The sequence below is a fragment of the Chlorocebus sabaeus genome, chromosome 17, assembly GCF_047675955.1.
Source record: "Chlorocebus sabaeus isolate Y175 chromosome 17, mChlSab1.0.hap1, whole genome shotgun sequence".
In the NCBI taxonomy this organism is placed as follows: Eukaryota; Metazoa; Chordata; class Mammalia; order Primates; family Cercopithecidae; genus Chlorocebus; species Chlorocebus sabaeus.
In genome coordinates, this window is record NC_132920.1 from 3,042,698 (window position 1) to 3,063,197 (window position 20,500).

Below are 20,500 nucleotides of genomic sequence, written 5' to 3' on the forward strand. Positions count from 1 at the left end.
GTGTCTGTCCTGGGAAGCGCTGGAAGTGCTGTAGGGAACAGAGCCAGGAAGGAGAAGGAAGCCAAGGGGCTGCCTCAGAACAGGTTACTGCTGCGGGTGGCAAGGGTTCAACCCAGGGGCATCTGTCAGAGACAAGGCAGAACTGCACTCTGCGTTGCCCCACCTGAGGGGACGGGAACTCGCTATTTAGCCTCCAATCTGTCAGTAAATGGGGCCTCCTTCCAAAGGGGTTTACCTTTCTGCACAAATGAGCCCTGGGGCAGGTCACAGTTTTTTTCAGTAAGAAGCCATCGGCAGGTCTGAGAAAAACCATGGCCAAAGGCACACAGTGGGTCCAACAGTGTCTGCTACAAAGAAGGTTGATGGGAAAGTCCTTGTATCTACTGACAGTGGCCTTCAGCCATTGGTCCTGCTGTGTCCCCTTAGCTGACACATCTGTCTTCTGCAGCTGCCATTCAGATTCCTGTCATTTTCATGCTGCAGCAGTGCTCTCCTCACTAGCTAACCATTTCCAGTCCCTCTCTGGACCCACCATAAAGCAGGATTTTAAATACTTTGTAATCTAGAGAGGCACTGGATTCAGAAATGAATGCAAAGGCCAAAGATGCTCTCACTCATTTAGTTGTTCTTGTTTGAAGGCTGGGAAGATGCAGGTCTGATTATGTCACCACTGGAGAGCCTCATCACACTGGTGACTCACAGGAAGCTGTCCTGGTTCTTTGTGCAGCTGCTGCAAAACATTTCACTTTCCCCGCCCCTCTCCTCTTAGTGTATGGATGCTAGGCAAGGGCATGTCATCTGCTGGGTGAGCTCGGGCACCGTGAGCGCGCGGTACTGCTGGCTGCCCCAGCTGGTGAGGGGCGCGAAGCCGGGCATGAAGAAGTGCAGGCGCGGGAAGGGCACCATGTTCACCGCCAGCTTGCGCAGGTCTGCGTTCAGCTGGCCCGGGAAGCGCAGGCAGGTGGTGACCCCGCTCATGGTGGCCGACACCAGGTGGTTGAGGTCCCCGTAGGTGGGGGTGGTCAGCTTCAGGGTGCAGAAGCAGATGTCGTACAGGGCCTCGTTATCAATGGAGTAGGTTTCATCTGTGTTTTCCACCAGCTGGTGGACAGAGAGGGTGGCGTTGTAGGGCTCCACCACCGTGTCTGACACCTTGGGTGAGGGCATGACGCTGAAGGTGTTCATGATGCGGTCTGGGTACTCTTCCCGGATCTTGCTGATGAGCAGGGTGCCCATCCCGGACCTGGTGCCACCCCCCAGAGAGTGGGTCAGCTGGAAGCCCTGGAGACAGTCACAGCTCTCTGACTCCTTCCTCACCACGTCCAGGACCGAGTCGACCAACTCGGCTCCCTCTGGCCCAGTTATTCCCAGCTCTGCTCTGGCCTGCCTAAAACATGTCATTTTGACCACGGAGGAGAAGGTAGGACTGGTCTTAGACTGGCAGATTCTTCTCTTTTGAATACTCTTCTTTTACCTAAAGAAATATTTTTCTTTTTCTTTTTTGTTTTTTTTTTTTGAGATGGAGTGGTGCTCTGTCCTCCAGGCTGGAGTGCAGCATTGCAATCTTGGCTTACTGCAACCTGTGCCTCCCAGGTTCAAGCAATTCTCCTGCCTCAGCCTCCCTAGTAGCTGGGATTACAGGCATCTGTGACCATGCCCAGCTAATTTTTATATTGTTAGTAGAGACAGGGTTTCACCATGTTGGCCAGGCTGGTCCCAAACTCCTGACCTCAGGTGATTTACCCACCTTGGCCTCCCAAAATGCTGGGATTACAGGCATGAGCCACCTCACCTGGCCGGAAATATTTTTGTATGTCAGTGACTCTCAAAAACACTCGGGATCATAATAAAGTTAGAAGTTTAGCAAATCTAAGGCCACTGATTGAGGAAGAGGATAGGGTTAGAAAACTTAATTGGTTCTGAAATACATACATTTTTAGCAGGCATTCTCTTTATACTCAAGTACGATTAAACAGGCAAGGTGAAGGCAGTGTGACCAGGAGAGAAGGTGGCCTCAGCATCTGTCTAACTCCGGTCATAACCTGTGCTTTTGGCCCCTGGCTCTTTGAAGTCCTTTGAAGTTGCCTATAGCCTATGAAGCCTGGCTTGAAGCTTTTCCTTGCTCTTTCTTCCTTCCAGTCTGAGGCTACTCTGCAACGGAAGGGCTGCGGCAGCCCTCTGCAGGCTGGCGTTGATCTGTGAGCCATGACCACCCATGGACTGCGTGGAGCTAGGCCAGGACTCAGGGCTGCCGTGGACACAGTGTCACCTTGGCACTGAACACTAAGAACTGTGCTTTGCAGGGCTGTTAGGAAGAAGGTGTGTCATTTGGCCAGTTCCCAGTGATCATGACTACATACTAAACATGAAGTTGTCTGGCCTGAAGATCTGGTTGAATGGTCCAGACCTGATGGAGTCCCTAATTCCAGGCTCCAGATCCACCAGGATGGCCCGAGGTACGTATTTATTACCTGCAGGAAACGAGAACTGACTCAGACCTGTGCTTAGGGATGGACTCACAGCAGCATTCAATTCCAGCATCTGAGACAAAAGGAGAACAGGAGATTTTCTGCTCTTAAGATAAAGGAGGTCCGGCGGGGCGCAGTGGCTCACGCCTGTAATTCCAGCACTTTGGGAGGCCGAGGTGGGTGGATCATGAGGTCAGGAGATCGAGACCATCCTGGCTAACGCGGTGAAACCCCGTCTCTACTAAAAATACAAAAAATTAGCCGGGCGTGGTGGCGAGCGCCTGTAATCCCAGCCACTGGGAGGCTGAGGCAGGAGAATGGCGTGAACCCAGGAGGCAGAGCTTGCAGTGAGCCCAGATCGCACCACTGCACTCCTGCCTAGGCAACAGGGCGAGACTCCGTCTCAAAAAAAAAAAAAAAAAAAAAAAAGGAAAAAGGAGGTCCTGAGCGTGCTTAACTGTGGCAAACAGGCAGGACTCTTAGGAAACCATAAAGCATGTTTTTCCAGCAGTTGGCATTTGAAATGAATATGCAAGAAGCATACCTTTGTTACGTGCATGTTCCTAGGACATTTCATCTCCCACATCATGGAAAACAAGGATTTCTGGGCACACACATCCTGCTACTCACCAGCAGCCTCATTGTAGTACACGTTGATTCTCTCCAGCTGCAAGTCACTGTCTCCATGGTAACTGCCTGTGGGGTCGATCCCATGCTCATCGCTGATGACCTCCCAAAACTGAAATGAAACAAGAACCACACCATGGCTCTGCATCCTGAATGTCACTAAGGATGGCCTTGTCTTCCTCCCATGTCCTTGGAACAGGGGCTTTTGTGGTCAGACAGTAAGTGCTAGACAGAGAGCAAAGAGCTGCACCCCCTATTTCCTGCAGCAGCCGCTGCTGAGGGGCTTGAAAATCTGCAGAGCATCGGCCATATTATGGCGATAGACTGAAAGGCTGGGAGGGGCCCTGGAGGAGGAGGGGGCACAGCAGATGCCCTTCTAGAGAGAGGGTGGGGAGATGGGACAGGGGTACAAGGCTCTCTCACCCCAGGCAGGGCTAAATGCCACTGTATCCGGGATGATTGATGGGTCGTGGCAGGACTAAGGAGAGGGGGGACCCACCTGTGGCTGCCTCCAGGGATCAAGCTCTCTTGATACAGACCCCAGGCACCGCTGCAACAGTGCAGGTTTATGCCACCAATCTACATGCTGGCGGTGACTACCAGAGGGGCTGAGTGGAGAAGGGCAGCAGGAGCCTGGGAGGGCACCTGGGTGGCAGTGGAAGGAGCTGGCCATGGTGAGGGCGCTGGCTCCATCGTGAATTTGCAGTAGGGAGGGGGTGGGGGGTTGTGTGGGCGACATGGCGGTTCTCAAAGAGACCACGTCCACCCGTGCACCAGTTTGGCTGCTGCCTCCCCTGCTGGGCTTGGTAATTATAGCCCCCACCCAGTGCTGTCACCTGCTACCTTGGGGATGGGCAGCAAGAGCATCATGGTATATGTCATCATGTCTAGACAGTGCCTGAGCAAGGGAGTTTATCTGACACCCTCGCCTGTGGGCGTCAGATGACCCTGTGGTCAAATAAATACAAACCCAAGCTGGGAGCGATGGCCTCCGACTGGACTTGCGACTCTTTAGGAGGGCAAGGTGGGAGAGTTGCTTGAGCCCAGGAGTCCAAATCTAACCTGGGCAACACGGAGAGACCCTGTCTCTTAAAAAAAAGGAAATCCAGACTTAGATAAAAAGAAACTAGGCTGGGCAAGGTGGCTCAGGCCTGTAATCCCAGCGTTTTGGGAGGCCAAGGCGGGCAGATCACCTGAGTTTGAGACCAGCCTGAACAACATGGAGAAATCCCGTCTCTACTAAAAATACAAAATCAGCCAAGTGTGGTGGCGCATGCTTGTAATCCCAGCTACTCAGGAGGTTGAGGCAGGAGAATCACTTGAACCCAGGAGGTGGAGGTTGCAGTGAGCCGAGATTGCGCCATTGCACTCCAGCCTGGGCAACAAGAGCAAAACTCTGTCTCAGAAAAAAAGAAAAAGAAAAAGAAAAAACGAATCAAAAGACTTATTGAAATACAGAGAATGCTCTGGTTTTATTAACCTGTGTGCATCCAAAATTAACTAGATAAAGCTTTTCTTTAGTAGGGTGGGGTAAGCAGGACTTGCAGAAGCTTTGTTATGGAGGAGGGTAAACGGATAGTAGACAGGTGGCAAAATCAGGTCTCTTCAACAGGAAATATTTTTCTCTATATTCAGCCGATTGTGCAACTGAGCTGTTCAGGAAGACAGTGTGCCTCTGAGTGCTTGCATGAAAGGCAACATTTAGGGATTTATGGGTAAAAGCCCAATTAAAGTTTGGTCAAGCCAAAGTCGTTGGTAAAAAATTGGCAACTGTGAGCCCGTGGTTATTCTTTCATTGTTTCAGACAGACAAAATCTGTCCTTCAATGCTGTTAGGGATGGAATAACCTTCATTGTAAGGTTGAGGCTGGTTCAGTCAGGTCTCAGGGGTGGGCTGGCCTTCACGTTCTCAATGGCCCAGAAGATATAGCTGTGTCATCTGCTGACTGTGTTCTAGAATGACAGGTGTTAGAGAGTCTTAGAGATCAACATTTAAGAGAGGTATACCTGGCGTATGTTTAAAATAATAATTATTGGCCGGGCGCGGTGGCTCAAGCCTGTAATCCCAGCACTTTGGGAGGCTGTGACGGGTGGATCACGAGGTCAGGAGATCGAGACCATCGTGGCTATCATGGTGAAACCCCGTCTCTATAAAAAATACAAAAACTAGCCGGGCGAGGTGGCGGGCGCCTGTGGTCCCAGCTACTGGGGAGGCTGAGGCAGGAGAATGGCGTGAACCCACGCGAGGCGGAGCTTGCTGTGAGCTGAGATCCGGCCACTGCACTCCAGCCCGGGCGACAGAGCGAGACTCCGTCTCAAAAAAAACAAAAACAAAAACAAAATAATAAAATAAAATAAAATAAAATAATAATTATTAATCCTTTTTCCATTTAGAAAAAAAGTGCAGCTGGCTGCTAGCGCTCGTTTAATTTTACATAAACACATGCTTTGAGGCCAAAGCAAATCTGACTGATTTTCAATGTGGAAGTAAAATATAAAAACTGTTTTTGAAGTTCTATTTCTAAACAGACCTAATATCAGAATCATCAGAATCATCTGAGCCATCTATTTTAGAAAAATTGGATTCATCACATGAGTCTTCGGCCAACAGCCGTTTAATGATGTTAACATCACGCGTAGGAATGCTACGTTTTCTAGGCTCTGACATTTTCAGCGATCAAGGATTACTATATTTTGTAAATGGAAATACCACTACTAAAAACAGAATGCTATAAATAGAATAATGTCTTTTGTTTCCAACGTCAATATGCCAGAGAAATGCAAAAGTAATAATAAAACCAAGGTCTTTCTTGGCAAAGTTATCTTAGGGTAAATGCTGCAGCCGCAAGTGCTGCCGGCGAGTGTTCTCAGGGCAAATGGGAAAAGGGTTAAAGGTTAAATTAGAGAATAACTAAGATTTGAGGTTTGAAGGAAGCTAGCCTAAAAGGCCTTGAGACATTGGGCCTGGAGTGTCCTTAACCGGAAGTATAAGGACAATAGTGGCCATTCAATGCATTTCCTGGTTTGCAGTCTGAATATTTTTGGTGATGGCATAGACATCAGTGAGGTGTGTGGAAACATATGCACATCAGTCACTTCTGATTGCACAATCCCAAGTGCCCTGTGGGAAGCTAGGATCATGTCCCATGCCAGTCAATTGTTGTGGGCCGCTCACTGGATTTCTTTAATTCTCTGGTGATGATGTTAGTGTCTTTGGTAAGATTTCCACAGTTCTGGTTGTTTCCTGAAACAGAACATGGAGAATGTGGGAGCCTGGGTGAACTTACTGAGTGGCCCACTACCAGCAGCTCCAGACACAAAGCTTGTCCATCCATGACCTACAGCAGCATGAAGCCTTTCCAGTGTCCTTCCAACCTTTTAACTTCTTGTTCTATGGCTTCTTGGGATCCTGATAAGGAAGGAGGGCCGCAGTCTCTTTCTGGGGCTGGGATTCTGTGCCTTGGCTTGTAGATGTAAAGTTTTTGTAGCTCTTTGGATTGTCTAGTGCCTGAAAAACTTAAATCAGTGATAATCCAGTAGTAGTTAAGACAAGAAGAGAAGGCAGGCTAATTAAAGATTTGAAAAGCACCAAGAGGATTAGCTAAATAACAGGATATATTCCAACCAGCAGGCATGCTTTTTCCTTTCCTGTCCAGCCCCCTTCCCGTAGGAGACAATTTGTAGATCAAAGAGGTCATGTTCACTCAAAGCTTGCGCTCCTGTTCAAGACCACGTTCCAAATATTATGGCGCTTGGATATCCTTCTCAGATTGCCCTGAACCCACTTCCAATGCCTGATGGACCTTTCTCCCTGGGTCAGTCCTCCTGAGGGTAGGCCACACTGTAGTGTGCACCCCTAGAATCAAGAGGCACTCCAGGGGTAGCTGCCTGTGAAAATGATGGAGGTTGGACATGTAGTCTAGGATATACACAAACATGCACCCAAACCACAGTAAAAACTGTGAACAACAAAGCTTATGTGAGCTTCACTGGTCAGTAACATTCCATGTGTGTTGTCATATGTTGATATTGGGAAAGTAATGTGCCCTGACTCCACACACACACACACACACACACACACACACACACAAAATTTGACTCCCCCGGACTCCACTGTAGGCACTTTTCCCTTGGATGGTTTTGATTTGTATCCTTTCCATGTAAAAAAAAATAATTACTGTAAGTATAATAGATTTCAGTTAAGTTCTGTGACTCCTTCTAGTAAATTATCAAACCTAAGGGTGATCTTGGAGATCATTGTATTTGCAATTGGTTTCAGAAGCAACAGTGGTCTTAATGACTGTTCCCTCTGACATTACAGGTCGCCAAAACACTTCACAGTTGGTGTCAGAGGTGGGATTCACTAGCCCCACCCTGACTTGCTGAAACATGTGATTTGAGAGGAAGAAGGAGGAAAGGGCTGGGGATGATTAAAGGGTTGGTGTTAATAAACCTTTGATTATTGGATGGCCACAGGGTTGCCGATGGTATGGAATTAATGCTGTGCTGCAATTAGTTGCTGGAGGCAGAAGTTACCAAAGGATTTTAGAAATAATGGCTCCATTTCTGAGAAGATGGTACTGGATAAATAAGGAAATGAAAAGTAACAAGGAACAAGCTAGTACCAGTCTCTTGGTTATTGTTATCTGTAATAACTAAAATAAAAGTGAGAGTATTGGGATGGATCCTGAGGCTGACCTAAGCTTGGATTCAGGTGGGTCCAATCTATAGCCACTAATGTCAGTGTTACCACCAGAGGGAACAGTTAAGCAGAGCAAACCAATAACTAAGATGTGAAGGAGAATGGGGGAAGGACAGAGGAGAAAGTCAAGGGACTCATCCCAGCAGGGCAGAAATCCTTCAGTGGTTATTAATGGGATGAATACAGCCGACACTGATGGAGTGAAGACAAAAGTCTTGCACTCTCAGAAACTGTAGGGACTGATGGGAGCCCCTGCTTGTTCCCCAGCATCAGAAACTGTAGGGACTGATGGGAGCCCCTGCTTGTTCCCCAGCATCAGAAACTGTAGGGACTGATGGGAGCCCCTGCTTGTTCCCCAGCAGTGAAGGGCTTTTATTTATTTATTTATTTTTGTTGAGACAGAGTCTTGCTGTGTCACCCAGGCTGGAGTGCAATGGCATGATCTTGGCTCACTGCAACCTCCGCCTCCCAGATTCAAGTGATTCTCCTGCCCCAGCCTCCCAAGTAGCTGGAATTACAGGCACATGCCACCAGGCTCGGCTAAGTTTTGTATTTTTAGTAGAGACAGGGTTTCACCATGTTGACCAGGCTGGTCTTGAACTCCTGACCTCAGGTGATCTGCCTGTCTCAGCCTCCCAAAGTGCAGGGATTACAGGCATGAGCCACCATGCCTGGCCATGAAGGGCTTTAAATAAATCTGCTTTATTCGCTTTAAACAAACTCTGCTTCATAGTATGGAGGAATTTTAAAAGCCAGCAAGCAAGGATGACAATGAGAAACCTGATTCTGAATCACCAAGACAGTGGTCCTGCAATCTAATCAGGATGAAGACTGACAAAAGGGCCTGAGTCCCTTGGCCCCATCTTCAGCTGGGGAACTGAGGGTGTATGCATGCATGTGGGTAAATGGTCAGCAGGTGGAGAAGAGACATTTCTAGGACTCCTTGACACAGGAGGCCCATGCACTGTAATTCCAAAACCTGTTGGAGTTCTAAGGGGCTATAGTTAGAATGAGAGGATATGGGAATGAAATATTGAAGAAATTAAGTGAAAGTTTGGATGAAATTTGCAATGTCTGAACGGACTTTATGTGAAGTGGTGGTATCTCCTTTACCTGAGTTCATTAAGCAGATGGATATTGAGTCTGACTGGGGAATGCTTCCCTCACCTAGTATTATAGAACATTAAGCATATAAATCTGCCCTTCAGCCAATATTGGTTGAACGATGCCAAAAACAGGAATGAAGAAAATTACTTGAGCCCATGCAGGTTGTTAATTTTACTAGAGTAATGATGGAGACAGATTATCTGTGCAATGTGCCTATGTGGAGGGCAGGCTGGAACTTATGGCGGTAGTCTCTGAGAGCCATCCAGTGATGACCACTGGGATTTTTGGACTAGGAAAATTCCGTTCAAAAGGCAATTAGTTACTAGCCTTCTACTGGACATTAATTGAAACTGCCTTATGACTGAAGGACATAAACTGATCTTAAAACCTGAAATATTCGGAATGTCTTGGACGGTGTCAGAGAAACACTCTAATGGAGAAAACAGTGCTCAGAAAAGCTCCATAATAAAATGGAACTGGTTTATAGAGGATCATGGTACCAGGGGAATGCGAGGAGGAGACACTTGCGAGGAGGGAGCCTCTTCTCCGCTAGCACTGGCTTTGGAACCACCCGAGGAGCTACTGGGCCCTACAACCAGTTGAGTGTTACTGAAAAACAACTTTTATTGATCAACAAAGAGCTACTTGGTTTATGGATGGCAGTTCCAACGTGAGCAGACAGCATCCTGTTTGGAAGGCGCCATTCTGATTGAACAAGGTACAAACAAATCAGCTCAGTGGGCTGAGATGCATGCTGTTTGCCCCTGTGTTGGAGTTTTTGCCGACTCATGGGCGTAGCCAGTGGCCTGACCATAGACTAAGCCAGGTGGCAATGGAAAGCTGGCCTCTTAAAGGGATGCCCATATGGGGCACAGCCCTGTGGAAATGACTATAAGAATTTGAGGGCTACACTGAAGTAGGACATGTCAGCGCCCATCAGAATGCCCTTCCAGGATGAGAAAGTGGTTGGAATTGGCAAGTGGGTATCCTGTGCACCTGCTTGGGCGGCCACCTGGGTTCATGGAATGAGTGGATGGGGGTAGTGGGGACGCTGCGGTGTAGACATGGCTGAATCCAGACACGTTCCTCTTGTGCTCTCTGAGGCACACAATAACAGCTGCTCAGTCAGTCAGCAAGAGAAGTAGAGACTGCAGATGGCAATGGGGCAGATTCTCCAGGGTAAGGCCCTGCCCAGAGCTGCCAGGTTGGTCAGATGCTGATGGCCCCTGGGGTCTACAAACAGGTCCTGACAGGAATAGGCACCTGCTCTGGACTGGGTGTTGACCAGTGGTAGATGCAGATGTTCAAAAAACTACGCAAGGACTGGAATTGAAAATATTGCCCCAATTTAGACCACTGAATCACACTGAAACTGCATTTGCAAAATTATGACAGTAAGAGAAATCTGACATAGCTGACTCTGTCTGGCTTCTAACCTCTAAGCTGTCCTTGTTCATTCCTGGGCATAGGCTGAGCTAACCTAGAGAGGAATTTAGTTCATAGGTTAACCTTAAGGCAAGCTTGGTAATAGCCCTTTCCAAAACTACACCCTCCTTGTCCTAGGATCAAATTACTTTTTTAACACTAATGAAAGGCCACAGATTAAGATTGGGAAGGGGTCCGAACTCGGCTAAGATATAGGCATAGTGAAACAATAACTAGAAATTGTTCTAGAAGGCATAAGAGTCATAACCTCTCCAGTTGCTCCTGTGGTTAACATCACTATTGTCAAACCCAAGACTAGTGTTCAAAACTCTGCATCCTGATGAACCAGGTGGCACCATCCAGAATGGGAAACTGGCTCAACTAGTTTTATGATCCCACACAGGAACTCAAGAACAGCAGGAAGGCAGCTTCAGCCCCCTGTGATTTTATCCTCAACCCAACCAATCAGCATTTCCCGTTCCCTAGCCCCCTCCCTGCCAAATTATCCTTTAAAAACCCTAGTCTCTGAATTTCTAAGGAGAGTGATTTGAGCAGTCAACTCTTTCCTTTTGGCCAACCCTGTGATTGTTAAACTCTTCTTTCTTTCTTTCTTTCTTTCTTTCTTTCTTTCTTTCTTTCTTTCTTTCTTTCTTTCTTTCTTTCTTTCTTTCTTTTTTCTTTTTCTTTCTTTCTTTCTTTCTTTCTTTCTTTCTCTTTCTTTCTTTCTCTTCCTTCCTTCCTTCCTTCCTTCCTTCCTTCCTTCCTTCCTTCCTTCCTTCCTTTCTTCTCTCTCTCCTTTCCTTTCTTCTCTCTCTCCTTTCCTTTCCTTTCCTTTCCTTTCCTTTCCTTCCTTCCTTCCTTCCTTCCTTCCTTCCTTCCTTCCTTCCTTCCTTCCTTCCTTCCTTTCTTTCTTTCTTTCTTTCTCTTTCTTTCTTTCTTTCTTTCTTTCTTTTCTTTCTTTTCTTTCTTTCTTTCTTTCTTTCTTTCTTCTTCTGCTGCTGCTGCTGCTGCTTCTTCTTCTTCTTCTTCTTCTTCTTCTTCTTCTTCTTCTTCTTCTTCTTCTTCTTCTTCTTTAGATGGAGTCTTGCTCTTGTTAAGCCAGCTGGAGTTCAATGGCACGATCTTGGCTCACTGCAACCTCTGCTTCCCGGGTTCAAGCGATTCTCCTGCCTCAGCCTCCTGAGTAACTGGGATTACAGGCATCTGCCACCACGCCTGGCTAACTTTTTTCTATTTTTAGTAGAGGCGGAGTTTCACCATGTTGGCCAGGCTGGTCTCGAACTCCTGACCTCAGGTGACCCACCTGCCTCAGCCTCCCTAAGTGCTGGGATTACAGGCTTGAGCCACTGCACCCGGCCATTAAACTTTTTCTATTGCAAAAAATCTGCTGTTCTCAGTGCACTGGCTTTTCTGGTCAGAAGGCAGGATGAACCGATCAGGCAATTACATTTCTTTGGAATACACTTTCGCCCTCAGAATAAAAGTTTGATAGAGAAGTGGAACAGGCAGTTGAAACATGTGTTGTCTGAAACGGGGTGATAAAGGCAGGAAGGGCTGGCTTACACACCTTCATGCGCACACTCCACAAGAGGGACCCAAGGGAGTGCACGCTGGACACAGTCCTCAACTTTCCTGTGGGATCTGGGGAGGCAGGGATGGGGGGATGCTACTGTGACCACACAGTTCTTCCCTATGTCACTTCACCTTCCGTTTTTCCTCCCTGATACAGCAGCTCCAGATCATGGCAGCAATGGTAGGTGCCAGAAGGAGGGATGGTCCCTAAGCAAGAAGCTAGAACCAGGCCTTTAAAGCTTTGTGTCAGAAATGCTGGGGGCCTGACGGTGTGGGCTGTGCCTTCACCCTGTCTGGCAAAATCGGGGTTAGCGTTGAATGCAGCTGTGTCGCCTGGTTGTTGGGAGAGCTCACTAGTTCTGTCCTGTGTGCCCCTGTCTATATGAGTGGGAGTGGACTGAGGAAGAAGTCCCTGCTTCACCATGCTTGCTTCTGGCAGTCTATACTGGCATTGTGGCCCAACCTAACGTCCTTTCCAAAGACGGAAACACGGGTAAAAATACAATGATAAATAGAAGGGGAAAGGCAGCTAAGAGCAAAGGGATGAATAAATGGTTTATGCCATGAGGGAGATCCGATATTTACATTGGAGCTTCAAGAAAGACTCCGGGCGAGAGACGATATTGTCTCTTTTATTTTGTCTGTTTGTTTTGTTTTTTTTAGACAGAGTTTCACTCTTGTTGCCCAGGCTGGAGTGCAATGGTGTGATCTCGGGTCACTGTAACCTCTGCCTCCTGGATTCAAGCAATTCCTCCTGCCTCAGCCTCCCAGGTAGCTGGGATTGCAGGCATGCACCACCATGCCTGGCTAATTTTTGTATTATTAGTAGAGACGGGGTTTTACCATGTTGACCAGACTGGTCTTGAACTCCTGACCTTGGGTGATCCAACCACCTTGGCCTCCCAAAGCGCTGGAATTATCGGTGTGAGTCACTGCTCCTGGCCGACACTGTCTCTTACCACAGTTATATACCTGATGCCTGAAATGCTGGAGCTGTGGATTGCTGAGACTGCCTGTGCCTGTGGAACCTGACCGTGTGAATGAAAGTCTGCAAACCTGAGTGTTAGCACTCGGGAAACATTTTGGTCACATGATATAATGATTGATGGTCATAGGACTGATGATTGATGGACATTTTGGTCATACGATATGATGAAACTGGAATAATTGATAATGACTAAGTAGGACTCTGGTAACATGATGATATCTTTTGGCTTTTATTTTTCAGGTTACCATACAGTGATGTGATGCAACACTGGCCTTATTACCAATAAGAGTCAACTACCTTATATAAACAAGTCTTAGAATAATGCTGATATTGACGATCAAATATATTGAGAGACTGAGTTAAAACCTCTTCAGGTTGTAATAAAATGACTGGCCTGAGGAAGAACGGAGTTTAACTGACCATTACCTAATTTCTAGGCTAAATAACTCAGTATAAATTTATCAGAAGGTTCAAATAATAGCAGATCAAGGGAGGAAAATAGTAATCAAATTATTAACAGTATAAAAATATGAAAACATATGTAACGGCTTTATAGGACAGATGAGTTGCCCACTATTGCTCTGTCTAATAAATACTACACTAACTATAGATGCCGAAACAAAGATGATTGTTTTGCTGTATAAGAAAGTCTTGGCCAAATGCCAGAGGGTAGCTTATGTAGTGAAAAATTGATTTTGCCCAAAGAGAGGTCCAGCCTTTGCCCTTGGCTCCTAGGAGGTGATCTCTAGGTCCCTGGAATGTCCTGACTAACTGGAGTGTCTTTGCTTTGTGGGGTTTAGCCACCAGACAGTCTAACAGTGTGATTCATGACACACGCTTTGTGCCACATGGTATCAGTTCCAATCTCCCAGGGACTGGAGATGAAAGGTACGAGCCCTGCCTCCAAGAGGGGCTGGGCAGTAAAGGCCAGCCATGTGGGCAGTGTGTGGTCAAGTCCGGATAAAAACTCTGGACCCCAAAGGCTCAGGTGGGCTTTCCTGGTTGGTGATGCTCTGGGCACGTTGTCACACATCAATGCCAGTGAGGGCGGAGTTAACAGTGTGCAGGATTCCACCGGGAAAGGACAACCCGAACCTTTGCATTTGGGCCCCTCTTGGTCTCCACCTCATGTGTCTCCTCCGTTGGTTGATTTTAAGCTGTATTCTATTCTCCGTAATAAACCATAGCTGTGAGTACAGCAGCATTCAGTGAGTTCTGTGAGTCCTTCTAGCAAACTGTTGAAGCTGAGGTTGGTTTGGCGAACCCTCCAAACTTGTACTTGATGTCAGAAATGAGGGCAGTCTTCTATGTGGACACTGTGTGTCCTCTAAAGCTTCATAAAGTGCCCTAACTTGCCTGGAAAATTAAGGGAATGCTTACGTGTTGAGTGCTGAAAACCCCAGCCTTCCACTCAGCTCTTACAGTGCTGCCAGCCAGGAATAAGGAGCAGGACACTGGTGTATTCTCCTCTGGGGAATGTGACCAGCTCAAGAAAGAGCTAATGATAGTGACTATATCAGTTAGTGTTTGCTGTGTAACAAACCACCCCAAAATTTGGTGTTAAGATGAAGCCTTTGTTAATCACAGCTTTGCAGTTTGGCTGAGCAGTTTCTCTGCTCTGGGCCAGTTCATTAGGGCCTTTGTGTTCTAGGACAGCCTCACTGTCTTGTCCAGTGTTTGGCTTGATGTCAGCTGGAACAACAGCCATGTGTCTTCCATCATCCACCAGGATAATCTAGGCTTCGTGGTGGCAGAAAGGTCCCCAGCTGCTAATGTTCCATCTGCCAAAGCAAATCCTGTGGCCAAACATAGGCTGAAGAGACAGAAACAGGCTTCAGTTCTTGACTGACAGAGTGGCAGAGTCACCTTTCAAAGGTGTAGGCATCAGTCAGCATTCTCCAGAAACAGAACTAACAGAGCCTGACATCATAAGGCAGACCAGTTTGGCCAACATGGTAAAACCCTGTCTCTACTAAAAATACAAAAATAAGTCGGTTGTGGTAGCATGCACCTGTAGTCCCAGCTACTCGGGAGACTGAGGCAAGAGAATTGCTTGAACCTGGGAGGAGGAGGTTGCAGCGAGCCAAGACCATGCCATTGCACTGCAGCCTGGGTAACAGAGAGACTCCATCTAAAAAAAAAAAAAATATATATATATATATATATATATATATATATATATATGAACCCAAACAAGCAAACAGTGAAAATGGAAACAGAGGAAATTATGTAGGAGGAAGAAAACATCTTTGAAAACCTCATGAATTTCCTCAGATAAGAGATGATAGAGAATTAATGAAATAAGACTAGGAAGATGTAAAAAAATAAAATTTGGAGAATAAGGAAAAGTTATTGAGAACTATATAAAAACACAAGTGAACACATGGAGACCTTGGAAAATAGGTCAAGTGAGTCTCCTAGAAAGTGCAGTAAGAAGAGTAGGAGATGGAAAACAGGAAAGAACTGATAAGAAAATGAGGACTGGCCAGGTGCGGTGGCTCACACCTGTAATCCCAGCACTTTGGGAGGTCAAGGCGGGTGGATCACATGAGGTCAGGAGTTCGAGACCAGCCTGACCAATATGGTGAAACTCCATCTCTACTAAAAATACAAAAAACTTAGCCAGGCATGGTGGCACACGCCTGTAATCCCCACTACTTGGGAGGCTGAGGCACGAGAATGCTTGAACACGGGAGGCGGAGGTTACAGTGAGCCGAGATTGTGGCACTGCAATCCAGCCTGGGAGACAGAGCAAGACTCTGTCAAAGGAAAGAAAGAGAGAGAGAGAGAGAGAGAAGGAAGGAAGGAAGGAAGGAAGGAAGGAAGGAAGGAAGGAAGGGAGGGAGGGAGGGAGGGAGGGAGGAAGGAAGGAAGGAAGGAAAGAGAGAGAGAGAGAGAAAGAAAGAAAAAAAGAAAGAAGGAAAGAAAGGAAAGAAAGAAAGAAAGAAAGAAAGAAAGAAAGAAAGAAAGAAAGAAAGAAAAAGAAAGAGAAAGAAAATGAGGACTGGGCTGGAGGTCCAACATCAGGTAGATAGGAATTCCACAGGAATAATTTTTCTCTCTCTTTTTTTTTAAAAAAGATTTTTGGCTCTTGTTGCCCAGGCTGGAGCTTAATGGTGCAATCTCGGCTCACTGCAACCTCTGCCACCCGGGTTCAAGCAATTCTCCTGAGCTTCAACCTCCCAAGTAGCTGGGATGACAGGCTCCTGCCATCATACCTGGTTAATTTTTTTTGTTTTTGTATTTTTAGTAGAGACGGGGTTTAATCGTGTTGGCTAGGTTGGTTTCCAACTCCTGACCTCAGGTGATCCGCCCGCCTTGGCCTCCCAAAGTGCTGGGATTACAGGCATGAGCCACCACAACCGGCCAAGAATAATTTTTAAAAATGAGAAACATGATCATGTATCAAGAAAAATGATCAAAGAACATGAGTTTCCAGATACAATTCTATGTGATGAAGTCCATCACCTTCTTATAATCTGCACATATGATGTAGTTACTTTGAAATGAATTGTCTCAGGGTGGTTCCTGGGGAAACAGACTCAGAAGGAGATTTGCATGTGAAGCACGTCAGAGAATGACAAACAGAGGACTGGGGACGCCAGGAGTCAGGTGGTGCATTCCCAGGAAATGTCTCAGTCTGTCCCAAGTGTCTCTGGAGCTCAAACAACCCTCAGAGATGCCCCAAACTGAGGCAAGGGAACTAAAGCTTTGTACTATCCCCCACTGCCCAGCACTTGCACTAAGCCGTCCCTGAGGAGGGGCTGCGACTGTCGATGGGCTGCTCTCTTTAGCTGAAGACGATTATAAGAGAGGGGCTCTGAGGGCCAGCAGTGGTCCCGACTCCCAGCAGCTGGGAGAATATGAAGGGGGAGTCTGTGGTCCACGTAACGTCTGCTTTGTTAAACTGGAAGCTTCTAGTTTTGACTTTGAAGTCTTTAACGCTCACTTGGTCAACGGCCTCTCGTTATACTGCTGACTCTCACCACAGTCGGCTTGCAGACAGCGTGTACTTGGAGCTCCTGTGCCAAGCAGCAAAAGCCGGACCGGGGAGCTCAGCGCCGAGGCCGTCAGTGGCCACAGTCACCCAGCACTGTCTGTGGGGGGAGTGTGAGGTCTCTCCAGTTCAGGGGTAGGAGGGTGACATTAAAAGGCCTATTGTTGCTGCACAAGTCGGTAACATGGATTTCATCAGCGATTATGCAGGCATTTTGCTATTGCTAGATCTGACTCCCACAGCCATCTCTCATTTGGGTCTCAACTCCAGCAGAGAAAAAGGGGTCCTTGTTATGAGGTCTCTCAATCCTTACTGTGTGGCTGTGCTTATTCGAAGAACATCCAGACTATTACATTTAACTGTTTTGTTTTTTTTTTGAGATGGAGTCTCATTCTGTGGCCCAGGCTGGAGTGCAGTGGTGCAATCTTGGCTCACTGCAAGTTCTGCCGCCCAAGTTCATGCCATTCTCCTGCCTCAGCCTCCCGAGTAGCTGGGACTACAGGCGCCCGCCACCACGCCTGACTAATTTTTTTTTTTTTGTATTTTTAGTAGACACGGGGTTTCACCGTGTTAGCCAGGATGGTCTTGATCTCCTGACCTTGTAATCTGCCTGCCTCGGCCTCCCAAAGTGCTGGGATTACAGGTGTGAGCCACCAAGCTGGGCCTACATTTAAAAATTTTTAAGCTTACCAAAGTGACGAATTAGAAGTATTTGTATCTTAAATGACTTTTCAGTTTTCAAAAGATTGGTCATCTAGCACCATATAAGGAACTTCCTTATTACGCTTTAAATGTAATTCCAGTTACACAAATTCAATTAACTTCTCGTTCATTGACAAAGCTGTTTCTATATCATATCTATATCCTATTTATTCAGTGGTGCCTGTGAAGTGCAGCAAGCTTGTGAGATGGGTAGAAGAGAAGGGAAAAACATCTACGTTGAACGTCTTCTGGGTTCTACAACCAGCTATGATGCTACACACACACACACACACACACACACACACACACACACACACCCACACACACACAAAGAGGTAGATATTATCTCCTGCTTACATGTGAGGAAGCTGGTTCACAGGGGTTAATAAAATGGCCTGGCATCACACAATGCCAGCAAAAAATCAGCAATCGCATCCCCTGCTGCCTGACAGCACATTTTCTGAAGTTTCACATCCAAGCTGTTTCCTAGGTAACCACAGCACAGCCTCCAGGACCGTCTGCATAAATTGGGAGGAAGGGGGAATCCAGCCAGCGCCTCTCATTTCCTGCATCAACAATAGTGCAGGCCTTTGTCAGGGCGTTAATGTGGCGAAAACAGAAAGCCCCAAAGCTTGTCCGTGGGATTCTAGTTCAAATGAGATATTTCCACTCACTGAAGGGCCCAATTCATTGAGGATCTTGCCTGTCAGAGCACTGAGCCTGTTTCTATTTTTATTCACTCCCCTGCCTTTTCCTTTTCTCCCAGGTTTTTTGTTCTCACAGCAAGGAGTGAGTACTCCTCCTTGTTCACATGAGCCTGTGCCCCTAGAGAAATGCCAGGTTCTGAGCAACTCACCCACTCCCCTGATAGGCAAAGGGCTCTGCAGAGTCCTCGCCGGTCCCCGGCCCTGGGACTGGCCAGGACAAGGCCCAGGGCCAGCATGACTCTGGGTCACATGGTCTTTTCATCTTGGTGTGGCTTCTTTGCTTATTGTGCTCCATCCTGTGATGGTCTCTGCAGACGCCCACAGAGGCTTAAAGAACTTGCTCTCCTTTCCTTGTCGCAAGAGACAGGTCTAGGTTGAAGGACTAAGTAAGCGAGGGAAGTGAGGGTCAGGGCAGCCCACTCTCTTACCGCCTGTAACAATTTGATCTCCATCCAACTGAGGCATTTCCTCTATACTTTGCTGAGAAGCTGAAAGGCACTTTGCTTTTGTGAGTAGCTCTCTTCCGAAATAAATATTAACGACATTCGAGCGCATGGGTGTTGCTGAAAGCCATTTTTCTCGGCAATATTATGTGCAAAGAACAGGTTGGAAATGTCGGTGGCCAGTCATATTATGTATGGTTGTATTAGTCCATTCTGGGATTGCTGTAAATAACTACCTGAGACTGGGTAGTTTACGAAGAAAAGAGGTTTAATTGACTCACAGTTCTGAAGGCTGTACAGGAAGCATGGCTGGGGAGGCCTCAGGAAACTTATAATCATGGCAGAAAGCAAAGGGGAAGCAGACATGTCTCACATGGCGGGAGAAGGAGGAAGAGCGTGAAGGGGGAGGTGGTACACACTTTCAGACAACCAGATCTCATGAGAACTCACTCGCTAACACAAGAACAGCAAGGGGGGAATCCACCCCCACGATCCAGTCACCTCCCACCAGGCCCCTCCTCCAACACTGAGGATCACAATTCAACAGGAGATTTGGGCGGGGACACAAATCCAAGCCATCTCAATGATTAACATCTTCACTTGCCATTTCAAATATCCACGGCCAGCTGCAGCGTGGCAGAGGTCGCCATCAAGAGGCAGCAGACTAGCTGTGGTGCTGGCCCACAGGGATGGGGAAGGGCAGACACAGGTATTCACTGGGAAGGAATTGGATCCAGCGGTTTGAGCTGGTGGGTGAAGGCAGTAGGCTCCATCTCTGGACGTGATGGCGCACCAAGTCACACTATTAGTTCTGGATGGGGCAGGCACGCGGCAGGGACAGAGCTCAGTGCCCAAGCAGCAGGGCGGGGCTGACACAATCCCAGGGTGCCACAGCTAGTAGCTGGAGATGAGGTGGCCCTATTGAATAGCAGTGATAGGTTTTTCGGGTGTGGTGCTGCCACTGTGGTTACATCAGAGAATGTCTTTGTCCCCAGGAGGTGCGTGCTGAAACATTTAGGGTGAAGCGTCATGATGTCTGCAATCTACTTGCAAATAATTCAGCCAAAAAAAAAGAAAAATAAAAGCTTACACGCAACTGTGGCAAAATGCTAAAAACTACAGAAGGCAGAGGAAGGGTGTGCAGAGACTGACTGTGCTATTCTTTCAACCTGTAGGTTATAAGGCTTTTTAAAAACAAGTTTTTGAAGTTTTTCCAAATGGGTTGATGATTGGTTCTAGGCTTGAAACATGAAGCAGTTTTCCGGTTTTCTTCACGAATGGCCTAGAGTTCAAAACTAGAATAGGCGATACAGCTAGTTACTACTGCTTTGCTGACTTCTCATCCTAAATGTAGTACAGTCCACACAGGATGGAATATGGTAAAACTGCTACCTTTATATTCAACGAGTTAAACAGATATTTCATAAAACAGGCTGGTGAATTCCATTTTTATCTTATGTTTTCTTGTTCTCACATTTTCAATGCTTAATTGTTTTTCTCATTCAAAAGAATGTTTTATCTGACAACCCATCCTGTGGCCGGAAGTGGAAGCGTGTGCCATCTAGAGATTATACCACAAAAATGGACAGCAAGTCTTCCAGATTCTGCGTGGTCCTGCTTTTGTAGCCTTGAGAAAGTAATGCAACCAACCAAAACACATTTGTGGCTACTTGCTCATAATTAGCATGAAAAAATAGGTATTCTCTATTTTGATGCTTATGAAAATATATTATGAATACATAACTCAAACAAATAAAGACATA

General features: G+C 46.9%; 1 protein-coding gene and 1 long non-coding RNA gene across 2 annotated transcripts; both read right to left on the bottom strand.

The window, feature by feature from the left end:
* Positions 1-750: 750 nt before the first annotated feature.
* Positions 751-1,423, bottom strand: LOC119623466 (tubulin beta chain-like). Its single transcript, XM_037996157.2, has one exon. The coding sequence runs from the start codon at positions 1,399-1,401 to the stop codon at positions 766-768; it is 636 nt and encodes a 211-aa protein (XP_037852085.2). The 5' UTR covers positions 1,402-1,423; the 3' UTR covers positions 751-765.
* Positions 1,424-5,696: 4,273 nt separating this feature from the next.
* LOC119626710 (uncharacterized) lies at positions 5,697-19,401 on the bottom strand. The gene is made up of 3 exons (XR_005242849.2): positions 19,019-19,401; positions 14,269-14,669; positions 5,697-6,602 (listed from the first exon to the last, which is right to left on the bottom strand). It is a non-coding gene; the product is annotated as an uncharacterized lncRNA (long non-coding RNA).
* Positions 19,402-20,500: the final 1,099 nt, after the last annotated feature.